Here is a 20,956-nt window from a genome sequence, read left to right as displayed (position 1 = left end):
AAAACGATAATGTTACCTCCTCCTGAGAGACACACAAAACAGGATTTTTGTTCGTATCTTGGGGTACGAGTATAAGATCTGACTTTGAAGTTTTTTTTGCGAAATTTTTTGAGTTGCGAAATGTGTATACTGTAGAAGTGTAGAGTATGTAGACATGGACATTTAAAGGTGATGTAGAGGTTGTAGACGTAGAGGTCGATATATTTAAAAAATAAATCGTTAAGTGCTGCAAATAACTTGAAACTTATAGGTTGTTGGAAGCGTGCAGTTTTGTCATGCAAGTCGCAATTACCTACACAATTTTTACTAACATATTTGCAATGTTACTTGCATCTCAACTTGCTTGCAAATTTTGAGCCCAGCAGAGGATTTTACGGGCAAGTTTTGTCAAGCAAGTCGCAATATACTCAAACAAAATTTATTAGTACACCCGATCCACGTGCAAATTTTGTCACAAACATTTTTAAAAGCACATTCCAACTGTTATTTCCATGTCAACTTTCTTGCAAGTTCTGTTTCCAGTAGAGGATTTCACAGTGGTATCAAAACATGCATGATAGTTGCTTTACAAGTTAGCAAAATTTTAAAAGTTTTAGCCCTGGATCAACGTGCAAGTTTTATCAAGTAAATCGCAATTGTAAATTGCATGCAATTTTTGAGCTCAGTAGAGGATTTGACAGTGGCTTAAAAGTTTGCACTGCAGTGTTTTTTGTTTTAAGTAGAACTTATTTTGAAGTCAGTGCAACTTTTCGTTTCCCTACATTTAATATATAAGCCGCGTAGACTACTCATGAGTAGAAATCTAGTACAACAACTACACATTCTTATCTCCTCAAGCAGAAAATCATATGGTGATTGTTCTAGATCTACTAATCATCTGCTCATAAGTAGTCACCAAAGCAACGTGGCTTTTGTATGCCAAACAATCAATAAGCGAAATTGAAGATTGTACTAGATTATTTGAGGAAATTATAACTATTTTCCGCACTCAAATCTATATTGTTTTGGGTATTTATGAGCAAGTTCTTTCGACCAAAACATACTCTTTATTCTTTGTAATAAATTAAAGGCGTTGAAAGAAAAAGTGATATAATTTTTTTTTGTTTTTCTTATTGTTCTGTTTTAAGTTTCATGAAGTGTGGGTGTATTGGTTGAGTTTTGACCACAGTACAATACTCTATTACCTCGATTTCACTTCCAATTTCACTTCCTAATACCAGTTTGTAGTAATTTACAATTTTAGATTGTGCACACTTCATTGCAGGATGTTGCAATCTGTAATCTATATAAAATCCTGAATAAAAAAAAGTTTTTACAACTTCTACTGGTAGATAGGAAATTGAAAAAAAAAAATATAGTTCCATTCTTTGATTCCTTTCACTTCCTTTGGTTTTTTCAATACGGAAATGTTAAAATTTTGACAGTTTCTGAATTTCTTCTGACATTCCAGGAAAAAATTCGAATCGGACGTATGTTTTTAATTTTATAATTTAATTTTAAAAAATTGCATTATACAGTCCCGGATGGAAAAGACTTTGTCATAACTTATAACAGTAACGCTTTTTTGATTTGTAATTAAATGTGAACCGGAATTAAGTTAAGGAATTAACTTTTTGACAGCTTAGATTGTTATAGTGTGGAAAGTCATTACATTAGATTAGACGTGCAGTGATTGTACTAGATTTCTACTAATAAGTAGTCTACCCACCTCCAAATGAACGCGGCTTATGTTGCAGTGTGGTCCCGCCATGTTCAATGAAATGTAAATTGATTTGAAGTTTTTTTTTTATATATTCATGTAACTGAACGCACTCATTGGATGTGTTTGACAGTTTATTTTGGTAAGAGAGTGGGAATAAAAGGTTCAATTAACGTAACGCGAACCCTCTTATGCATGTGATTTAAACAAAAACATTCTAAATTTATAATAACCCTCATTGCAAACATTTATTTACTATTTCAATTTAATCTAAGATGCTAAATTTGCAAAAAGGTCAGTCTTGAATCTTCTGTCAATACTTGTTATCTAACATTCACTTTTTGTTAAAAGTTATTTGGATCATTTATGCTCTATTGAAAATACTTCCTTCTCAATATGGGTTTTGGGTTTTGGCCTCGTTTCTTTATTTCATAACAAATAAGAAAAAATTTTTTTGAATAGGATAAACAATTTTCACGTGTTCCACCGACCGTTTTGATCTAATCAACAAATTTGCTGCCAAATGACGTTTAATTTATAACAAACTTCTATTTATGTCTACTGTCTATTTTTTTTTTGTATGCGCACTCAAGGTGAATTATTACCGACTTGTTAATTAGACAAGAAATAAACTATGGTGCGCATGGTACTGCAAATGAGACCTACACATAATATGAGCTCAATAGTCACAATTTGATTGTTGCCTTGTGTGAGTTTTGTTACGTCACTTGTCACTTTTCGTTCAGTTTCAATTAAGGATCGATGTCGATTTAAATCGTAACTTCTATTTTATTTTAACGTTACGTTACGTTAAGGCGTGTAATGTTAAATAAATTAACTTAATGTTAAACAATTTAATAATTTAAATTCTTAACAAAATCCAACCCGACTTAACGTAAGTTAGCGTAACGTAACTCAACATAACGAAACGTAAACTAACATTGTTAAATTTAATGAAATAGAACCTCTTATTTTTTTCTGGTAGTACCGATAAGCATTAAAAGGCCATTTTTCAAGATTTATTGAGAAAATTATCTGCTGCAGCAACTGTACCAACTTGACTATGAGAGACAACATGCTCTTCCAAACTTGCCATTCGTCTGTCATATAGTTGAGCTTTATGATAAACGCAAAGAAGGAAACCATTGAAAGTAAATTAATGGTTGTAAATGAATTGCGAAAATATATAATAAGTAACTTCAAACTTGCGGCGGGTTGTTTTGGTTTTTTTTGGGGGCAAGAAGTTCCAGTTTATAAAGACTCGATGTTCAATGAAACCGAAAGTGGTAAAGTCTGTAAGGAATTGCATGTAGTTATGTCTGCATGCATGCTCAATTCCCGCTCTAATCCTATCTATATTCGCGAACAGCTTATGATGTGAAGCCTTGTGCGGAGTTTTCACTTTTCATAAATAAATTAAATTTTTAAACAGAAGTGGTAGGAATTGGAACTGGTTTGTTTTATTTTTTCTCCTTTATTATAGCAGATTCCAGCAGAAGATTGTGCAAGTTTAAAGCCTTTATATCTTTTTGAAAATCATTGGCGTGGTAAATGTTATCATTTACGCTTTTAATACCCTTGACATGGATATATATCCAAGTGCTGGATATTCCAGAAATAGGTTTGTTCAAATAATATAAAATATAAATAAAATGACAGATTAAAAGTCAAATGTTATGGCAAGGTCGTCTTGGACGAATTGCAATAAAAAAAAAAACTCAGCTTAGGGCTTCATGTCAGTTATTTTTATTATGACGATTCACGGTAAAGTAGCGGCGCAATGTATTTTTAACTCGTTTTTATTTTATTTTTCTGTGGATGCTTTCGCAATGAACATTCCGCAAAATTGTATGGTCAATGGTCGTCATCGATATATCAATACGCGAAAGTGCTGCTGATGGAAATGCTTAAGGTGGTTATTTACCTAATCGCACTGAACGCGCTCAGCAGCTATTGAGTGTAGTTCAAGTTCACAATAATTGTTTTTTTGTTGTTGTTGTTGCATTTGAATAACTACTTCTACTCCTATTCAAGTTTGACGCTGACACCCAGGTCAAATGTGTGCTGCGGTACTTGAAGAGTGGTTTTATTGAAAGAGGTCTTTAAACTCTTTAATTTAATTGATTTTCTTTAAGACGATAAATAATATTTAAATATTAAGTTCAGGACAGAAGAAGGTTAGTGGAATTATAATAGTTTAACGAAGAGTGAATTTAATTGAAGTTCATTTATTTACAATTCACACCCAATTAATTAATGCAAGTAGTAAACTGTATAACTGTCATTCAAAAGTAACGCAGTGACGTAAGACATTTTTATCCATTTCGTCTCGTAGAAGAAGTAATCTATGAAGTTTATTAGTTTTAAGGAATTATCATAAAGTTGATGTCCTAAAGGTTTCATGACAAACTAATTAAACGCAGCCAAATTATTCATAAACAAAGGCGGTTACGGAGAAGACGCGTACGATTTTCTCCGTTACCGTCTTTGTCTGTGAATTTATTGGTTAAGTTTTATTAGTGTTGCGTTAATATTCTAGGACATCAACTTTATAAAGAGCTTTCACCAAATTTAAAGTAAATATATTGCTTTTAAAACGATTATTACTTTACGTGACTTATCGGAATACTTCTTCCTTACAATGCAACCAAAATATTTCAACATTTCAAAAATCTATATTATTATAATTTTATTTTGCGCAACTTGAAAAGAACAACACATTTTGTGTTTGAAAAATGTTGTTTTTCGTCAAGGTCGGTATAGGCTATTGATTATGTCGAAAAAAACAGGGTAATAAGGAACTAAGACGTTCACGGGTTTTTATTGCAGGAATCGTTCAATGGGTTATAGAAGAAGATAAAACCGCGGAGTGCTATTAAATGAGAGGGTGGAAACTGAAGATAAGGGTGCAAAAGCCCCCTTTTTGGTTTTTTCAATATACCTCGTAAACCAAGCAAAATTTTGATATATTGCACATATAACTTTTTGTAGAGAATTAAATTTCCTATTGAAATAATGTTTTTTAAAAATTGAAAAAAAAATTTCCATACCAAAATAGTCGAAAAAATCATAAAAAAAATATCAAAAAAATCGATTTTTTGAGTTTTTTTGCTTTTTTACTTGTACATTTTTTTTGGGTTGAGATAGACATAAACGCTGCTCCAAAGAAAAAAAGAAGCTTAAATTTCCTTCAAAATTCTGTACTCACTAAATTTTTTCATTGAAAATTAACCGAAGTATGGCCATTTTAATCTAGCTTTTTTTCGCCTTTTTAGTTTTACTCAAGTAAAACAGAAACATTTGAGGGGAAAGTACGATAACTTAAGCACCAAGAACTGATAATGAGATTTTGTAGAGGTTTTAACTACAATCATTGTTTACTATGGGAGGGGGGGTCAATGTCCCCCCTTTTTGGCGGGAGGGGCAATTTTCTAAAAAAAAATACTTAAAATAAAAAAAAATTATTAAAAAACAACGGCAACACTTACAATTTTGATTGATACTTTTTTCAAAAGCTAGAATTATAAACTTAATATTAATTTTAAAATGAAGGTATTTTAATCAATTGTTTTTGAAATGCCTGATTTCAAAGTCAAAACTTGTAAAAAAAAGTTTTAAAAGCACATTGAGTACAATTTTCACAAAGACTGTGGACTTCAATACGAAATTGATCGACAGAGTAAACTGCCTTAATTGATTTCTTATCAAATCATGAAAATCATAATGTTCCTATGCCTTCTACTTTTTGAGAAAATTGAAAAATAGACAAAATACTTTCTTTATCGGAATCACTCGCTTATTTCAAAAACAATTGATTTAAATAACTTCATTTTAAAATTAATATTAAGTTTAAAATTCTAGCTTTTAAAAAAAGTATCAATCAAAACTGTAAGTGTTGCCGTTGTTTTTTAATAATTTTTTTTTATTTTAAGTATTTTTTTTAGAAAATTGCCCCTCCCGCCAAAACGGGGGGACATAGACCCCCCCTCCCATAGTAAACAATGATTGTTTTTAAACTCTCTACAAAATCTCATTATCAGTTCTTGGTGCTTAAGTTATCGTACTTTCCCCTCAAATGTTTCTGTTTTACTTGAGTAAAACTAAAAATGCGAAAAAAAAGCTAGATTAAAATGGCCATACTTCGGTTAATTTTCAATGAAAAAATTTAGTGAGTACAGAATTTTGAAGGAAATTTAAGCTTCTTTTTTTCTTTGGAGCAGCGTTTATGTCTATCTCAACCCAAAAAAAATGTACAAGTAAAAAAGCAAAAAAACTCAAAAAATCGATTTTTTTGATATTTTTTTTATGATTTTTTCGACTATTTTGGTATGGAAATTTTTTTTTTCAATTTTTAAAAAACATTGTTCCAATAGGAAATTTAATTCTCTACAAAAAGTTATATGTGCAATATATCAAAATTTTGCTTGGTTTACGAGGTATATTGAAAAAACCAAAAAGGGGGCTTTTGCACCCCTATCTTCAGTTTCCACCCTCTCATTTAATAGCACTCAGCGGTTTTATCTTCTTTTATAACCCATTGAACGATTCCTGCAATAAAAACCCGTGAACGTCTTAGTTCCTTTCTAAACTACATAATCAATAGCCTAGTATTAAATAAATAATGAACACGTGAAAATATCGTTATTCTTTTGTAGGAATATTTTCGTGCACTTAAGTTTCACTATTAGCTAGGAATTGGGTTGAAAGTAAATAGGAATATAAAAATTTTGTTATTTATAAAAATTTTATAATTATTTTGTTTTAATAACTGGTGTTTTACACAATACCGATTATCATTAGAGAAGTATTTGAAAGGAAATCTCTTATCGGAAGATATCTATATTTTTGTTAATCAAATCCGGCTTACATAAGTTTCACCTTTAGAACAAGTAGTCATCAAAGATACGTCAATTTTTTTTAAAAGACACTATCTCTGAAAAAACACTTTTTGGGGTTGTTTTTACTTGCGATATAGGTACTAAAGAACAAGTTTAGGATTCGTAAAAAAAATCGAACTCGAGATAACAATTTTACATGACATTACGATGATGGAGAATGCCAAAAAAGTGGGTCCGGCAATTCTGTCTGTCTGTCCGTCTGTCTGTCTGTCTGTCTGTCTGTCTGTATGTCTGTCTGTCTGTCTGTCTGTCTGTCTGTCTGTCTGTCTGTCTGTCTGTATGTACCTCGAGCTACAGCCTAAACTATTCGAGTGATTTTGTTCAAACTTGGTAGTTAACAGTTTTGGGTGATTCCCTAGAGGACAAATTCGAATTTTTTTTTTAGGACCAAAACTAACGGTACCTGTCATATAACGGAAATAGAAAAGTTAATTTTTTTCAAAAACGGCTCTAACGATTTTGATTAAAATTTTTGAGTGTAGTATTACACATAAGAGCCAACAACAGAGCCAATGATGTTCATAGACATGAACGAAACGTCGTCGTGACAAAAATATATTTGTTTTCATTGACCTAAAGCCCGGTTTAAAAACATATAATTATCATAAGAGCCAACTTTCGAAATAAAAAAAATATTTTTTTTACCTTTATTAACGGTACCTGTCATAGAACGGTTTTTTTGAATTATGAATATCTCGTTCAAGACCACCCCGATTTCAACGAAAATTTTTATACAAAAGCGTTTAGGTGAAGGTGATATTAAAATTTTAGAAAAATTTCAAAAAACTCATTTTTGGATTTTTAAAAAATATTTCAAAATTTTTTTTTGAAAAATCAATTTTTTGAAAACGGGTTTATGAAAAATTTTGAAATTTCGTTTTTATGCGTAAATAAATTATTTCTTCAAAATGGCATACCAACTTTTTTTTTGAAAAATGTTAGAAAATGTTTATATATAAAAAATTATTTTTTTAAAAAACGGCTCTAACGATTTTCGAAAATTTTTTTCTAAAAATTCCTTTTTATATAAGAAGTAAACATGCATACTTGGTTTTTTGTGAAAGGTCATTTAAAACGGTATTTAATTAATTATAAAAACAGATTTTATTTTTTTTAATTTCTTGAAAATATCAAATTTTTAATTTTCTTAATTTTCTTGAATAAAAAGCTTTAACATTAGAGTAACTTTAAGCATAAGAGCAAGTACGTGCGACCCCAGTCGTGCATTTTATTTTTTTTTAATCCTGTTTTTTTATAATTCAGCTTTTTTTAATTACACGATTTTTTAAAGTAAAACCAGGTTTATTCCGCTATTCGAATCGAGTAAATTACTTGATTAATTAAGTCAAATTGCATTTGTTTGCTTCTGTTTGTTTTAGAAATTTTCAAAAACTATAATTTCTTAAAATTTAATTGTTACTGTCATTTAAACCCTTCTTTTTTGAGACTTTTACCTGAATCAAAAGCAAAACATGTTTTTAATTGGTAAAGCGTAATAGTAAGAAATGGGATAGTAAAAAGTTGTATTATAAGAATCGGGACTATAATGGTAACGTTAATTTGTTCGTCTGCACCCAAAATACATATATATTACCATAAGAAGCAGTTTCCTTTGCAAAAAAAAAATTGGGTGATTCAAATATTCACACCCCAATAAACAGAACTAGGATAACAAATTTCAATAATTTCAGATTTTTTAGTGTTAAATCTCTCAAAGATGTCATTCCAAAATGTTGCAAATTGCAAATAGACAAGGTTTGCTTACTTTTTTTTGTATGCAAACAAAATAAACAATAAAGTTCAACGTCTTTGGTTCCAGTTTTCTTGTTCAGAATTGCATTTAAATCTTAGATTTTACATTGCAATAAATACCTTATTTTTAGCTATAAACTATTGACAACTATAATTACACAACACTGATTTCAAACTAGAAATAGGTAATTATGTTATACCATGACCCTTCATCAAATACAAACAAAAACACAGATTTATAGATAAGCAACTGCAGTAGATAAAATTACTAACGACCCCAAACCACCACCACAATACTAATAGTAAAAAACATACCTATATATTTTTTTTACAAAATTTATAACCAAATTACCATGCAGTAGTTGGTATACATTTTCGTGTCCCTGGTGATTTAAACTTGAAAAAAAAAGTCCATTTCCCAGCTTGCCAAGTGCAATCATCATTTAAGGACAAGCACATTTTTTAAAAGAAGTGAACAAAAAAAAAAAAAAATAGCAAACGAGTAGAAGAAAAAATAACGTTCAAACGGGAATAGCACCAGAGAGCGTTTCCTCAATGCGAGGCCAGATTTTAATGGAGAAAAATACAAAGTGCCACCTCCATCTGTAGGAAAATAAAAAAAAACTAAAAAAAAAAAAAAAATTGGCATCAAATAGACATCTTACTGCTCTGATGTCGCTCTACTAGTATAGTATGAGCCTTGTGCAATTTAACAGAAAAAAAAAAAATAGAGAAAAATTCTTTTACCTACTCGCGCTTATGTAACAAACAGTTGCTAACGCTCTCAAACGAGCTCTCCTCCAAACGACTACCTACCTATTCTTTGTTTGCAAGTTCAATTTGAACCTCATTTTTTGAGGAAGACGATGTTGAAGTCGTTTTCTTTGCAAAGCAAGAATATTATTGTGCGCTTGGTTCTTGCTGCTGGAGGGTATAAATCAGGGCTGTAGACAGGTGGGTTAAAGTCAAAATAAATTTAAAAAAGGGTGACAAAGTTTGTTACACGGAGTTTGTTTGAACAAAAAAATAAATTGCGTAGATCAAATCGGAGAGAATTCTTCAGAATTGGGAAATGGTTAGTTAACAATCTGTATCTCTTCATAAGAGTTTCTGGGTCTTTAAATTAACTTCCGTTCATATTTTTCTGATACAAAAAAAATCTTTACTACGGCTCTGCTCTGATTTCATTTTCACTTTTTCTGGTTCACAATAAAACAATTGTTCGCGATTTTATGAAATTTTATTAAAACAAAAAAAAAATGATATACTACCTCACGCAGAGAGTAAGTTAAGTAAATAAATTAATTCTTTTGCTAATTGAAATTAAGTTTCACTTTTTTAGTTTCACAAACCAAAACACAAAAAAATAATAAAACGAATCGTGGTTAGTGTCTATACACATCCATCAGATGCAGAAATCAGTGAACATGGTTGACAGAACTTTTTGAGATTTTTTGTTTCTGTTTAATTTGTTTTTTTTTTTTTTTTTGTTGATTTCATTTATTAAATTAATTGCATCACGCATTATTAATTTCAACAGAAAAAAAAAACTGTTGAAAGAGATGAATATTTAATTACCATCGCGTATCTAACTTAATGCTGGTTCATCTCGTTTATCTTCGATTCGTGTTTTTTGATGACCTACATAGATATTTTCTGAATTTCCCAAAAAAAGTGCGTCATAGATGTTTTTTTTTTTTATTGTAAGAGAGCAATTTCGTTTATAAATTATTTTATTATCTCGGAGAAGTACATTTTAATTGAACTGTGAATCTTCATGGGTAAATTGTGAATGATGAAGATGCATTTCATGAATTAGTTAACGTAAACATCAAAATAAAAATACAATTGTTTACAAGCAACAAAGCAGAAGCATTTTTTTTTTTTTCATTAAACAATATTTTGTTTATTACATAAATTACAGAGAAAATCTTCCTCCTCATTGTTTTTGTCAAGAGGTCATGAAGTAAAAAAAGGTCAACAAATGTTTAAGAAGTGAGTTGCTCAGGGTGGGTTAAGGGACTTTTAGCCATTTTTGTCCTTACACACATTTCCACTATTTTTAACATGTTTTTGATTTAATTACACATAAACTTAAAAAACAAAATTCACCTTAAACTTAAAAAAGTGACAAATTAGCAATACTATTAGAATATAAAGAGGGAATAGGGAAAACATCGGTTGCATTCCATGATAAAAATGCCTAAAAGGATTTAAATAGTTAAGTTTTCATGTCTCAAATACATTCAAATTTAATTCAAATAGTAATGAAAAAAAAAAACACGTATACGCCATAGTGAACATTTTTACCTACTACATAGGAGCAAAAAAATTGAATCAAACTTTGCGTTCTTTAAAACGATAATTGAACAGGATGTAATTGACATACATGAATGTTAATGGTACCATTGAGAAGCTTGAAACAAAAGCCTTATGTCAATGCTAAGAACTTAAATATGTGTTCACTTTATAAAGATCCAACTAACATAAATAAAGTATGCAAGGAAAAAAAAGACTAAAAGCCATGGCTTCTGAAAACACAAAACATAAGCTCTATTGAAAATTTGTTGAAATAGAAAAACACGGACTCAGCCCATCGAATTCACTTTATAGAATCCACTCTAATGCTGGAAGATTACCTGTACCATGATTTCAGTAAATTTCTAAAACTTATTCTAATTAAATTATTAAATTTAAAACTAAAACAGTACATTTTGTTAGACTTTGAGCCAAATAAGACTTGCTTTTAAACATTTTACAATTATTTGATCTTTAATTTTATAAAATTAATTCATTTTTAAACTACTAACTCACCTAAAATATATTTGGATCCAAGTTTATGTAAACTACAAAACTGGTAATAACAATATAACACCGCTGAACATCTCACTATGGTCATAAGAATTACATCGGCTGCATTATATTCAGCCTCTAAACCATCACAAGACTGGCTCCATCCGTGACATGGTCGATTTCTGCTTGGCATCGATGAAGAGCCAGTATTAATTGTCGGTCCCCCACCAACACCACCACCGCCTGCTGCTGATGATGCAGCAGCATCACCCAATGTTGAACTTCGATCTACCGTCAACATGCATGCGGTCAATGTCAATAACGCCACAATAACCTCCCACGGATGTGACGCGCAAAATTCGCCATGAGCCCGAAATAATCTTCCAATCATGTTTGCAGATTTGTTTGTGTTTTTTTTTTTTTTTTTTATATTTGTTTGTGTTTTTTTCTTTTTTGCGAACAAACGTTCGATGATGGATTTTGAAGAAAATTCCAATAAAATAATATAATCACACCGAAAAACAGATAAATAATTTAGGTACAAAAAAAAACAAAATCAAACAAAACGATGCCCGCGCTTAGTTATAAAAAAAATTAAATAATAATAAAACATTAAACATTAAGCGCTTTGGGCCACTTTTCCGTGATTAACTCAGCTCAGCTCTCGGGCTGAGGTAACGCCGCTTTAGGTATCAGGCTGGCGGCAGCGTGCAGTCCGCTGTCGCGTTGATATTGTAATTTTGCAATTTAACTAATTTAACGAGCGATAATAATGTCTAGTAGGGTGTCTGCGTTACGTGTTGCGTTACTACACCTCTATATCACTCGTTTAGAGGGTGTGCTGGAATTCAATTAATTGATTTTTTTTTTCTTTATTATTTCTCAATTCACCAATCTGAAAGTAAACAAAAAAGGGAAGAAAATATTGGTTAATGTTTGTCTTTGTTTATAAACAAAAAAAAAAAAAAAGTTAAAAGATTAATATGCATAACAGATGCGATCGGATTGTAATGAATAGATAGATAGATACTCGACATTATAAGAGTCGCCTTCGCACTTTAAATTAAATTATTCTTCAACAACTATTTCAATATTTGAAAAATATCTTCATATGGAGAGTAGGTATGGTATAATAGTAGTTCAAGCACGTGTAGATGTGTGTAGTGTAGACTTACATTATGTTGAGGAATGAGGAGGCAATATTGCAGAAGCTAAAGCTAAAGCTATGTTGGCGGTGGCGGCACCCAGATAAATGGGATTTTTTCATTTTTTTAAAGTTTATAAGTGGAATTGAGGTGTTTTAGTGATTAAATGCGGAAGCCTCTTCATATCACATACAAAGTTGAAATTAGATTCGGATTGGAATACAAATTAATATTTTAAAAATATAAAAAATAGTTTTTATTTCAAAAAAAAAAACTTCATTGAATGAATAAAGGAGGGTAGTATAGTTTCTATAGAAAATAAGTACGCATATTATATACTCGAGAGAGATGGTGACATAAGATGAATACGTAAATTACGTAATTATACGAGTTTAAAAAAGAAATAAGGAAAAACCAAAAGAAAATTGTTGACATATTTTTCTAATGATTGATGATTTTAATATTATAATGTAGCAGTTGAATTTTTGTGTTAAATTAGTAGTTTATGTTTAGTGTGTAATTGGGGCTTCAAAGTTATTTATATGCAACACGAATATATGAGATATAATTCGAACGAATTTCAAATTTAGGAGTTCAAATTGTACGAGTAAGAAAAAAGATAGGTACAATTTGGCAGTCGGCAGTGACAGACAGTTTGATAATATTTTTTTAGAGGTATTGGGTTGCCGTTCTTTAGTTGGCCTTGTAACGAATTTCATCGTAATGGAAAATTTGGTAAGAAACGTTTTGATGTAAAAATAATAACCGTCGAGAAATCATTTCGGGAACGTATTAACCTTCATTTCGGGAACAGCATTTGCGGATGATCTTAAGATTAGAATTATATTTTTTTTTTTATATTATGATACAAAATTTAGGCCACAAGGTCGAAAAAAATGTGTTCTTTCTGTAAGGAAAAATAAAATAATTCACTTTCGGAACTCTCTAATGCTATGACGAATGTTGTAGTGTCTTCTACATGATTCATCATTTTGTTTGTTTTTTTTATATTAAAATGGTTCATTAAAAGATTAACTCTTGTAAGCCTTACGAGTTTATTTTAAGAAGAACTAAAAAAACTGCATAAATGGCTATGTGATTAATTTTTAATTAATTAATTAATTCCGCAAATAAAATCAATCATTTACTTATGTTTCTTCATATTAAATTTCATTTTTTATGCTTAATTATAAAAATCAAACTATAATACTACCTCAATACTACCGTTTTTATAAAGTTAAACCGAATTGGGTTACTGTGGCGTATACGTGATTTTTTTCTATTTAGTTAATAATTATCAACAATGCAAAATCGTTATAAGCGTGGTGAAAACTTCTAAGTTCCTACTGTTATATATTCTGGAAAAGTCAACAAGCAACAGCAGTAATAATTGAGCAACCATAGATTTGATGGTTTAGTAGGTTTCGATGAACGGCACTCCGAAAGTTGGATATTTGTCCCAAAAAATTATTTGTGGGTATACAAAAATAAAAGAGACTATAAAGTATGGCTTTTAAACCGTCTGCCGGCTTTAAATCAACATACTTTTTTTAAAGTCGCGTTGAAATTTTTATAGGTAAAGTAGGTAGAAATTTTGATTTTTCGCATCATGTATGTGGGTTTTTTCTCTAAGATCACTAAGTTATGCATCTTGAAGACCTTTCTGTAGGAATGCTATCCAGCGGCTTTTTCGATTCGAATCAATGTCAATGACGAGGTGGAATTTGGGATTCAAAGCCAATCATTACAGACACGTAGGAGAATTTTTATCTCCCAAGATCGTTATTATAAAAACACAAAATAAGAGTTCCATGTCGTGCCACAAAATATTTATTTATAACAAATACGTAGGTATATAATGTAAATTGTAATTAGTTAATACCAATTATTTGTAGTTTTTAATTACAATTTTAAATAGTTTTTTTTTTTTATTTTTTTCTAACAAAAAATTCAATTAAGTATATATAAATATAGTTATTATTTATAACAAATTTATTATTATTCAATCTTTCTTTATTATTTTTATCTTTTGTATCCGTTTTAAAATTACAAACAATTTTTTGTGTATAATAATTTGATTGAATTCATGCACATATAAAAGAGGTAATTACGTTTTTTTAATATCATTAATTCAACTTCTATTAATAGTTATACAGTAGTTTTTTACAGTAGTTGAAAACTAGAGATATTTTAAATCAATTAATGAATAGTAGACTATATTAGAAGAAAAAAAAGGGATTTCTTAAATTAATTTGAGTACAAAGCGCAATCGTATTCTTTCAACTAGGTACGATGCATTTTTCAGAATAAAATTTGTCAAGAGTAACTTTTTATAAATAAATTTAAAAAAATGCAAACAAATGTCGAAGTAATTATGATATGACATCAACCTTAAACCATGTATTGCGATGCGCTAAATCTCAATCCATTTGACCCGCAAAGGTCCGACAGATTTTGATTGTAGTGCAAAAAAAAACATTACATACTTTATTCAAAACTAGAATCTTGTATGAGCTCGTAATCGGATTTCACAACCGGTATAGTATTTTGAATGTAAAATTAGAAAAACAACAATAAATTTGGATTTTTGAAATCATATTTTTGAAAATGGATTTGAACTTTGTTTAAAAAAAAATTAAAAAAAAAAAAAACAATTAAAATTCTGTATTAATAAACATTACTTTTTTTTTAAATTTCATTGAAAAACGGCTATAACGATTTTCAAAATTTGTATTCCTAAATTTTTGTTTCCTATCGAGAAAATGTTTTTAAAATTTTAAAAACCAGTTTCAAAGGTTTTTTTTTTAGTTCTTGTAAAATTTGTTTTATTATATTACACTAAAATGTTTCTTATTTGAATTATTTCATCAAAAATATTTAGCATCTTTTACCATTAGAGCAAGTAAGTACGTGCAACTCAGTAATACATTTTATTTTTTGAGTGCCGGTGTACCTAATGATTAAAAAAAATATGTTTTTCACCAAAAGTTAAACCTAGAATCGAAGCAGCCGTTTTTGAGCACTTAAAATTTTTTTAAACTTCTGGGTAATTTTCTAAAACTTTGGTTAATGAAATATGAATTTTTCATCTTACATCTTTAATTTATGTTATTAAAATTTTTACTGTTAATTTCTAGGTTGAGTTGGAGTTTATCAAAGTAATTTTGTCCTAAAAACAGTTTGTTGGCTTATAAAATTGTTCGTGAATATAGAATACTTTTTAGTTTTTACCATTTTTAGACTAATTTAGAATTTAATAAATTTTCTATTATCGAAAAACTTAGCAACCTAAAATTTTTAATTAACAAATATTTTGTTCATTTAATAAAAAAAACATTAATACGAGACATATCTTTGGTTTAATGGTTCTGGTTGTTTCAGATTTTGTAGAATTAAACTTTTAATTTAGATTTCATTAGAAACTAAAGTTTGTCAATTAACTACAAAGGATCTTTAGACGATCCACACAGTATTGAGCCATAACAAATTTATACATACAAAATTTAAAAAAAGCATTTTTTATAAACAGTTTATACAGAAAAATATTCTTACTTTTGGAATGAAGAAGTAAACATCCGAAAAAAAAACTTTACACAAACAAATAAATTCTATTATGAATTTTTTTTATCAAACAAATTTCAACACAACTCAAGAGAAATTATGTATATTAATTTCTAGGAAATTACTTTTCCAATCTTTTTTTAATGCTTCACTATGAAATTTCTCAAAAGAACACTGAAAACTTTTCTTAATGCGGCAAATGAAAAATATAAATTCGTACTAAATATTCTCAATATCAAATCGAGATTTTAACGAGTCGAATAAACTTGCCAACTGTTTAACGCGACCATCACAACTCGAGTGATCTCGAGAAATAAACAAAAAAGCTCAACATCAATTCTATACCATTTGGAATCGTACAGCAAAAATTCTCCCAACTGACCGCTTATTTATGTGTTGTTCGCAATGACAACAATCATAGATGGATGATGAATCATTGGAAATAATCAGGAATACTGATTGTGTATCTATCTCCGAAATTAAATAAGCACATCAACCAAATAAAATTAACAAACAAATTGAAACTATACTAAAATATAAAAAAATAAACAAAAAATAGTATCTTTGGCCACCACCGCAGAGAGTGCGCAAAGTAGATTCGTGCGCAACATCATTCCTTTGCCTTGCACCTGTCTGGCATGCGCTAATTCCAATAATTCTAATTGGGATTCACCTCAAAGATTCGCATTTGTTTGCGATCTCGCACAAAGTTCGTCGCTAAGCGAGATGTTTATTCTCTTAATTCAGATAATATGTATTCTATTCAAGTCGTTTAGACTACGTCTGCAATGTTAACTTCCTTTTTACCTTTGACAGTTACAAGTGACATTTTATGTATACGAACGAAGAAATCCCTTACCCGGCTAGATTCTATGGCTGGCGGGCGCCCGCCCGCTCCATCTGTCTTGTTTTTAATGAAAATAAAAATAAAAATTTAAGAGTATCAAAGGAATTGCGCAAATTCGTTCGCGCACTCCCTCGGCGAACATGATTGGAATTTCAATATTTTTCCTCCGGCACATTTTGTATATTTCGTTGAATCGATATGTGTGATGTATTTTATTTTTTTTTGTGTTAACTGTGTTCCCAGAGTCGGACTAAAATGAGACAAAATAAATTCGTAGAATCAAATCGAAATGATGTTAGGCCAGGTTTTTAGGTGGAATTGTTTAACGATTAGGTTTTTTTGGAATTTTCGGTTTGTTTTTCAAAATTCACGTTGTACTGCGAAATTTATTTTTAAAAGTTTTACAAATGCCTTTTAAGAACTTGTGTTTAAGTTGAATTTGTTAAACAAGACGCCCGTCGAATCGCAATCGATTTAGGTATATGAATTATGGTAAGAAAATTGGAGAACATTTTAAAAAAATCATCCTGACATGGCAAATTTAATCTTTTGCGTCTGTACTTTATTTTTTTAGTTTTTTTTTTATGTTTGTTACCTCACAACTTTGGACTGAGTGAACTAATTTTGTTAATTCTTTTTGTATTGGAAAGCTGTTTGCCTGCAGTGTGGTCCCATTTCAATTTCTATGAAAAAAACCATAAAACCCAGTTTCATGGAAGTCGGTGTTTTTTTTGATAAAAATGATTATTATACAGGGTGTCCCACCGTCACCGCCCCAAATGAAAACCATGGATTCCTGAGGTCATTTTAAGTCGAAAAACTTAAGAGGTAATTTTCTCGTTTTTGTCCCGTTTTCGAGTTACCACGGTTTTTATGATTTTTGCTCTCTTGTCCTTTAAATGGCCTTATCTCCGCCAAACTAAGTTTGATTTGAAAGTTTTTTTTACAACCAATCAAGAATTTATTACAGTTTAAGTTTGTCTCAAAACTTTTTTTTCTGCGGACAACCGTTTTTCCACAATTTTGCATCAAACACAATTTTCTTCGTTTTTTAAGTTGTTTTTTACACTTTCATATCATTTAAGTCAAAAAAACACGTTAATGGACGGTTAAAAATTCTGTAGTATTTTTTAATACAGCTCTTGTATTAAAGCAATTTTCAATAGAAAAAATATTACATTTTAATACTTCCAAAATATTAAAATTATTTTTAATCTTTTTTGTATTAAATTTCAATATTTAAGTATTAAGTTTACTACTTGTAATACAAAAATTATTAGAAAATAATCTCCGTGGGTTAAATTCTAATCTTGTATTGAATTTTAATACCGCTGTACTAGATTTAAATATTTTTGTATTACATTTTAATATATTGTATTACATTTTAATATGATTGTATTTTAATATAAATTGTATTACACTTTAATATAATTGTATTAAAATGTAATACAAATTTATTAAAAACTAATATAAAAAGTATTAAATGGAAATACAATAATATTAAATTTTAATCAAACGACGCCAGCAGCCAGAAAAAATCCATTGTTTGAGGTACCTTTTCTATAAAAAAAAAAAATGAAATTAGAAAATGTAAATTTGTACTAATTTTAAAGCGCTTTGTTTTTTTCGAAGCAAAATGCATACATTGCAGATGAATTTTGATCGGCAGTAAGATTTTACATGCCACAGTTTGTGAAACAGATAAACTAGAGAAAATAATATCACCATTATTATATTATTTATTATTAGTATTTATTTTCAGTAATGAATTGAGGAAAAGAATACATTTTATTAATTTTAAATACTTTTGGTATTAAATTGAAATATTTTGTATAATCTTTTAATAAAATTGTTATTAGAAATTAATATAAAAAGATTAAATTTTAATATGCAATACTAGTAATTTAATACATTTGGTATTCAATTCTAATATAAACTGTATTATTTTTTAATACAACTATATTAAATTTTAATACATTTTGTATTAAATAAAAATTTTAATACTTGTCATGTATTCAATTTTAATACATTTCTGATGTAGACCTATATGTAACCCAAAAAATATTAAAAAATACTCCAGAATTTTTAACCGTGTGAGTATTAATTTTTTGTCCTTCTTAGCCCAGTTTATTTTCATAAAAAAAATAAGTTTTATTTCATAAAAAAGGCTACTGAAAGTAATTAAAAAAAATAAACAAACTGAGTGAATTAAAAAAAAAACATAAAATAAAAATTAATTTAAATGAATTAAAAACTTTTGCTGAGCTTTATCTATTTGTTCTTTTCTTAACCACAACAGCTGCGGGTCACATTTCAACTGCCCCACGCGGGGAATTTCCGTATGGGGCATTTGGAAATGCCTCTTATGCCCCATAGGGGGCATTTCCAAATGCCCCATACGGAAATTCCCCGCGTGGGGCAGTTGAAATGTGACCCGCAGTATAAAATATAGACTGTTAAGGATGGTGGGGCTAGTATTCTTGTTTGGGGATGTTTTTCTTGGCATGGTGTGGGGCCATTTCATTGGATAGAGGGTATTATGGACCACCTTAAGTACAAGAAAATCCTAAGGGACACTGTTCTACCTTTTACTGAGAAGGAAATGCCTTTAAAGTGGACATTTCTACAGGATAACGATCCAAAACATAAGACTAAGTCTGTGAAACAATTGCTATCCGTCCAAAAAATCGGTATTATGGAATTGCCAAGCCAGTCCCCAGATCTGAATCCTATTGAGGACTTGTAGAGTGACGTGGGAAAAGCGATTAACAGGTCTGATACCTCAAATTTGGACAAACTTTGGCAGGAATTTCGACGAGCTTGGTACTCAGTACCTTTTGAACGATTTCGGAGTCTTGTTACGTCTATTAACCGCTGGTTTTATGCTGTGATAAATAATAAGGGTTACCCAACCAAATACTAGTTATTTTCTTTTAACTGTGTTAACATTTTTGTTAATTTGTTTTTGTTTTTAGGAAGTGTGCTATTTATTTTGTCCTAAAAAACTTGAGCTGTATTAATGATTTAGTTGTTATTTTTTGTTAAAGAATTCAATGTACTTAATTTCTTTTTTAATAAACCAAATATATCTGTGTTCTTACTTCCTCATTAATAAAACAGCTCTTTTAAGTTAAAAAAGTGCGAAAAACTTTCATTTTAGAAATTTTAGGGTACATGTGCTATTTATTTTGTCGCCACTGTATATAAAAATTTTCTAACATTTTTCAAAAAAAAAATTGGTTTGCCATTGTAGGAAAATATTATTCAACACATAAAAATGAAATATCGATAAAATTCATAAACCCGTTTTCAAAAAAAGTTTTTAAATATTTTTTAAAAATCCAAAAATGTGTTTTTTTTATCGAAATTTTGTAGAATTTGTATGTTTCTGTATAAAAATTTTGATTGAAATCAGCTATGCCACTAAGGAAAAATTACTAAATCAAAAAAGCCGTTCCAAAAAATATTTGATTAGTATTAAGTCATGACTTATTTTGCGACTGATTTTCGTCGAAGAAATTTTCGAAAAAAATTGCATGTAAATTAGAAGACTGCAAAGAGTAATTTTTGTTGGTAATCAAAACTAATTTCGGCAGTAGAGGGAATTAGTACTTCGACATTTGTTGTTATAAAATAGAACATAGCAATCTCGACATTTTTTTTTCTTTGAATTATTTTCGGAATTTGGAATGAGCATACATTTTAGTTTAATCTTCATCTAGTGGGTATCTAGATGAAGATGCGTCTCTTTACGGCTTGTGTTTATTGACAAATCCAGCCCTGAATATATCAATAGATTTTAACTGTTTATACTTTCATTGCAGGTGCATTTCAGCTGTAATGTTCATCAAACGATTTCGATCGCCAAATTTAAGAGATTTTCTTATTGTGTAAACATTCATTAAAAAAAATTGTTGGCCAAATGAGAATGAATAAGATTAAAAAAATAATTAATATTCCTAAAAAAAAAAATTATTTTCACTGGAAAACTTCAATCGTCAGTATTGTAAGCAATAAAATATCACAGCGTACAGCCAAAGTCAAGAGTCAGATCGATAACTCTTTACCTAGGCGTGTGTTCTGGTCATGGTCAAGACTAAGAGGCTGCACAAATGTAAGGAGAAGAAGATAATATGGACTTTTGACGGTCAGCACAATAATTTGCGTTCGAAATCAACAATTTAATTGCGCCAAAGAGTTTATTTTTCGACTTTTTCGATATAAATCTGGAAAAACTATAAATGAATACTTTACTCTTTGG

General features: G+C 29.6%; 1 protein-coding gene across 3 annotated transcripts in view; it reads right to left on the bottom strand.

Moving 5' to 3' along the window:
- The window catches only part of LOC129917193 (3-hydroxy-3-methylglutaryl-coenzyme A reductase), an 81,488-nt gene that overhangs the window by 9,332 nt on the left and 51,200 nt on the right, over positions 1-20,956 (bottom strand). For 2 of the 3 annotated variants that reach the window (XM_055997586.1, XM_055997587.1), the window contains one exon: positions 11,164-12,037. In XM_055997586.1, coding sequence (XP_055853561.1) covers positions 11,164-11,533 — 370 coding nt within the window. In that variant the 5' untranslated portion in view covers positions 11,534-12,037. Of the gene's footprint in view, positions 1-11,163; positions 12,038-15,839; positions 15,978-20,956 lie in introns of those variants that run through there. The other variant, XM_055997588.1, reaches the window with a different exon arrangement.

This window comes from Episyrphus balteatus, chromosome 3, assembly GCF_945859705.1.
Source record: "Episyrphus balteatus chromosome 3, idEpiBalt1.1, whole genome shotgun sequence".
NCBI classification, from domain to species: domain Eukaryota; kingdom Metazoa; phylum Arthropoda; class Insecta; order Diptera; family Syrphidae; genus Episyrphus; species Episyrphus balteatus.
The sequence above is the reverse complement of the archived record's forward strand: the minus strand, read 5'-3'. Positions and strand labels throughout refer to the sequence as shown.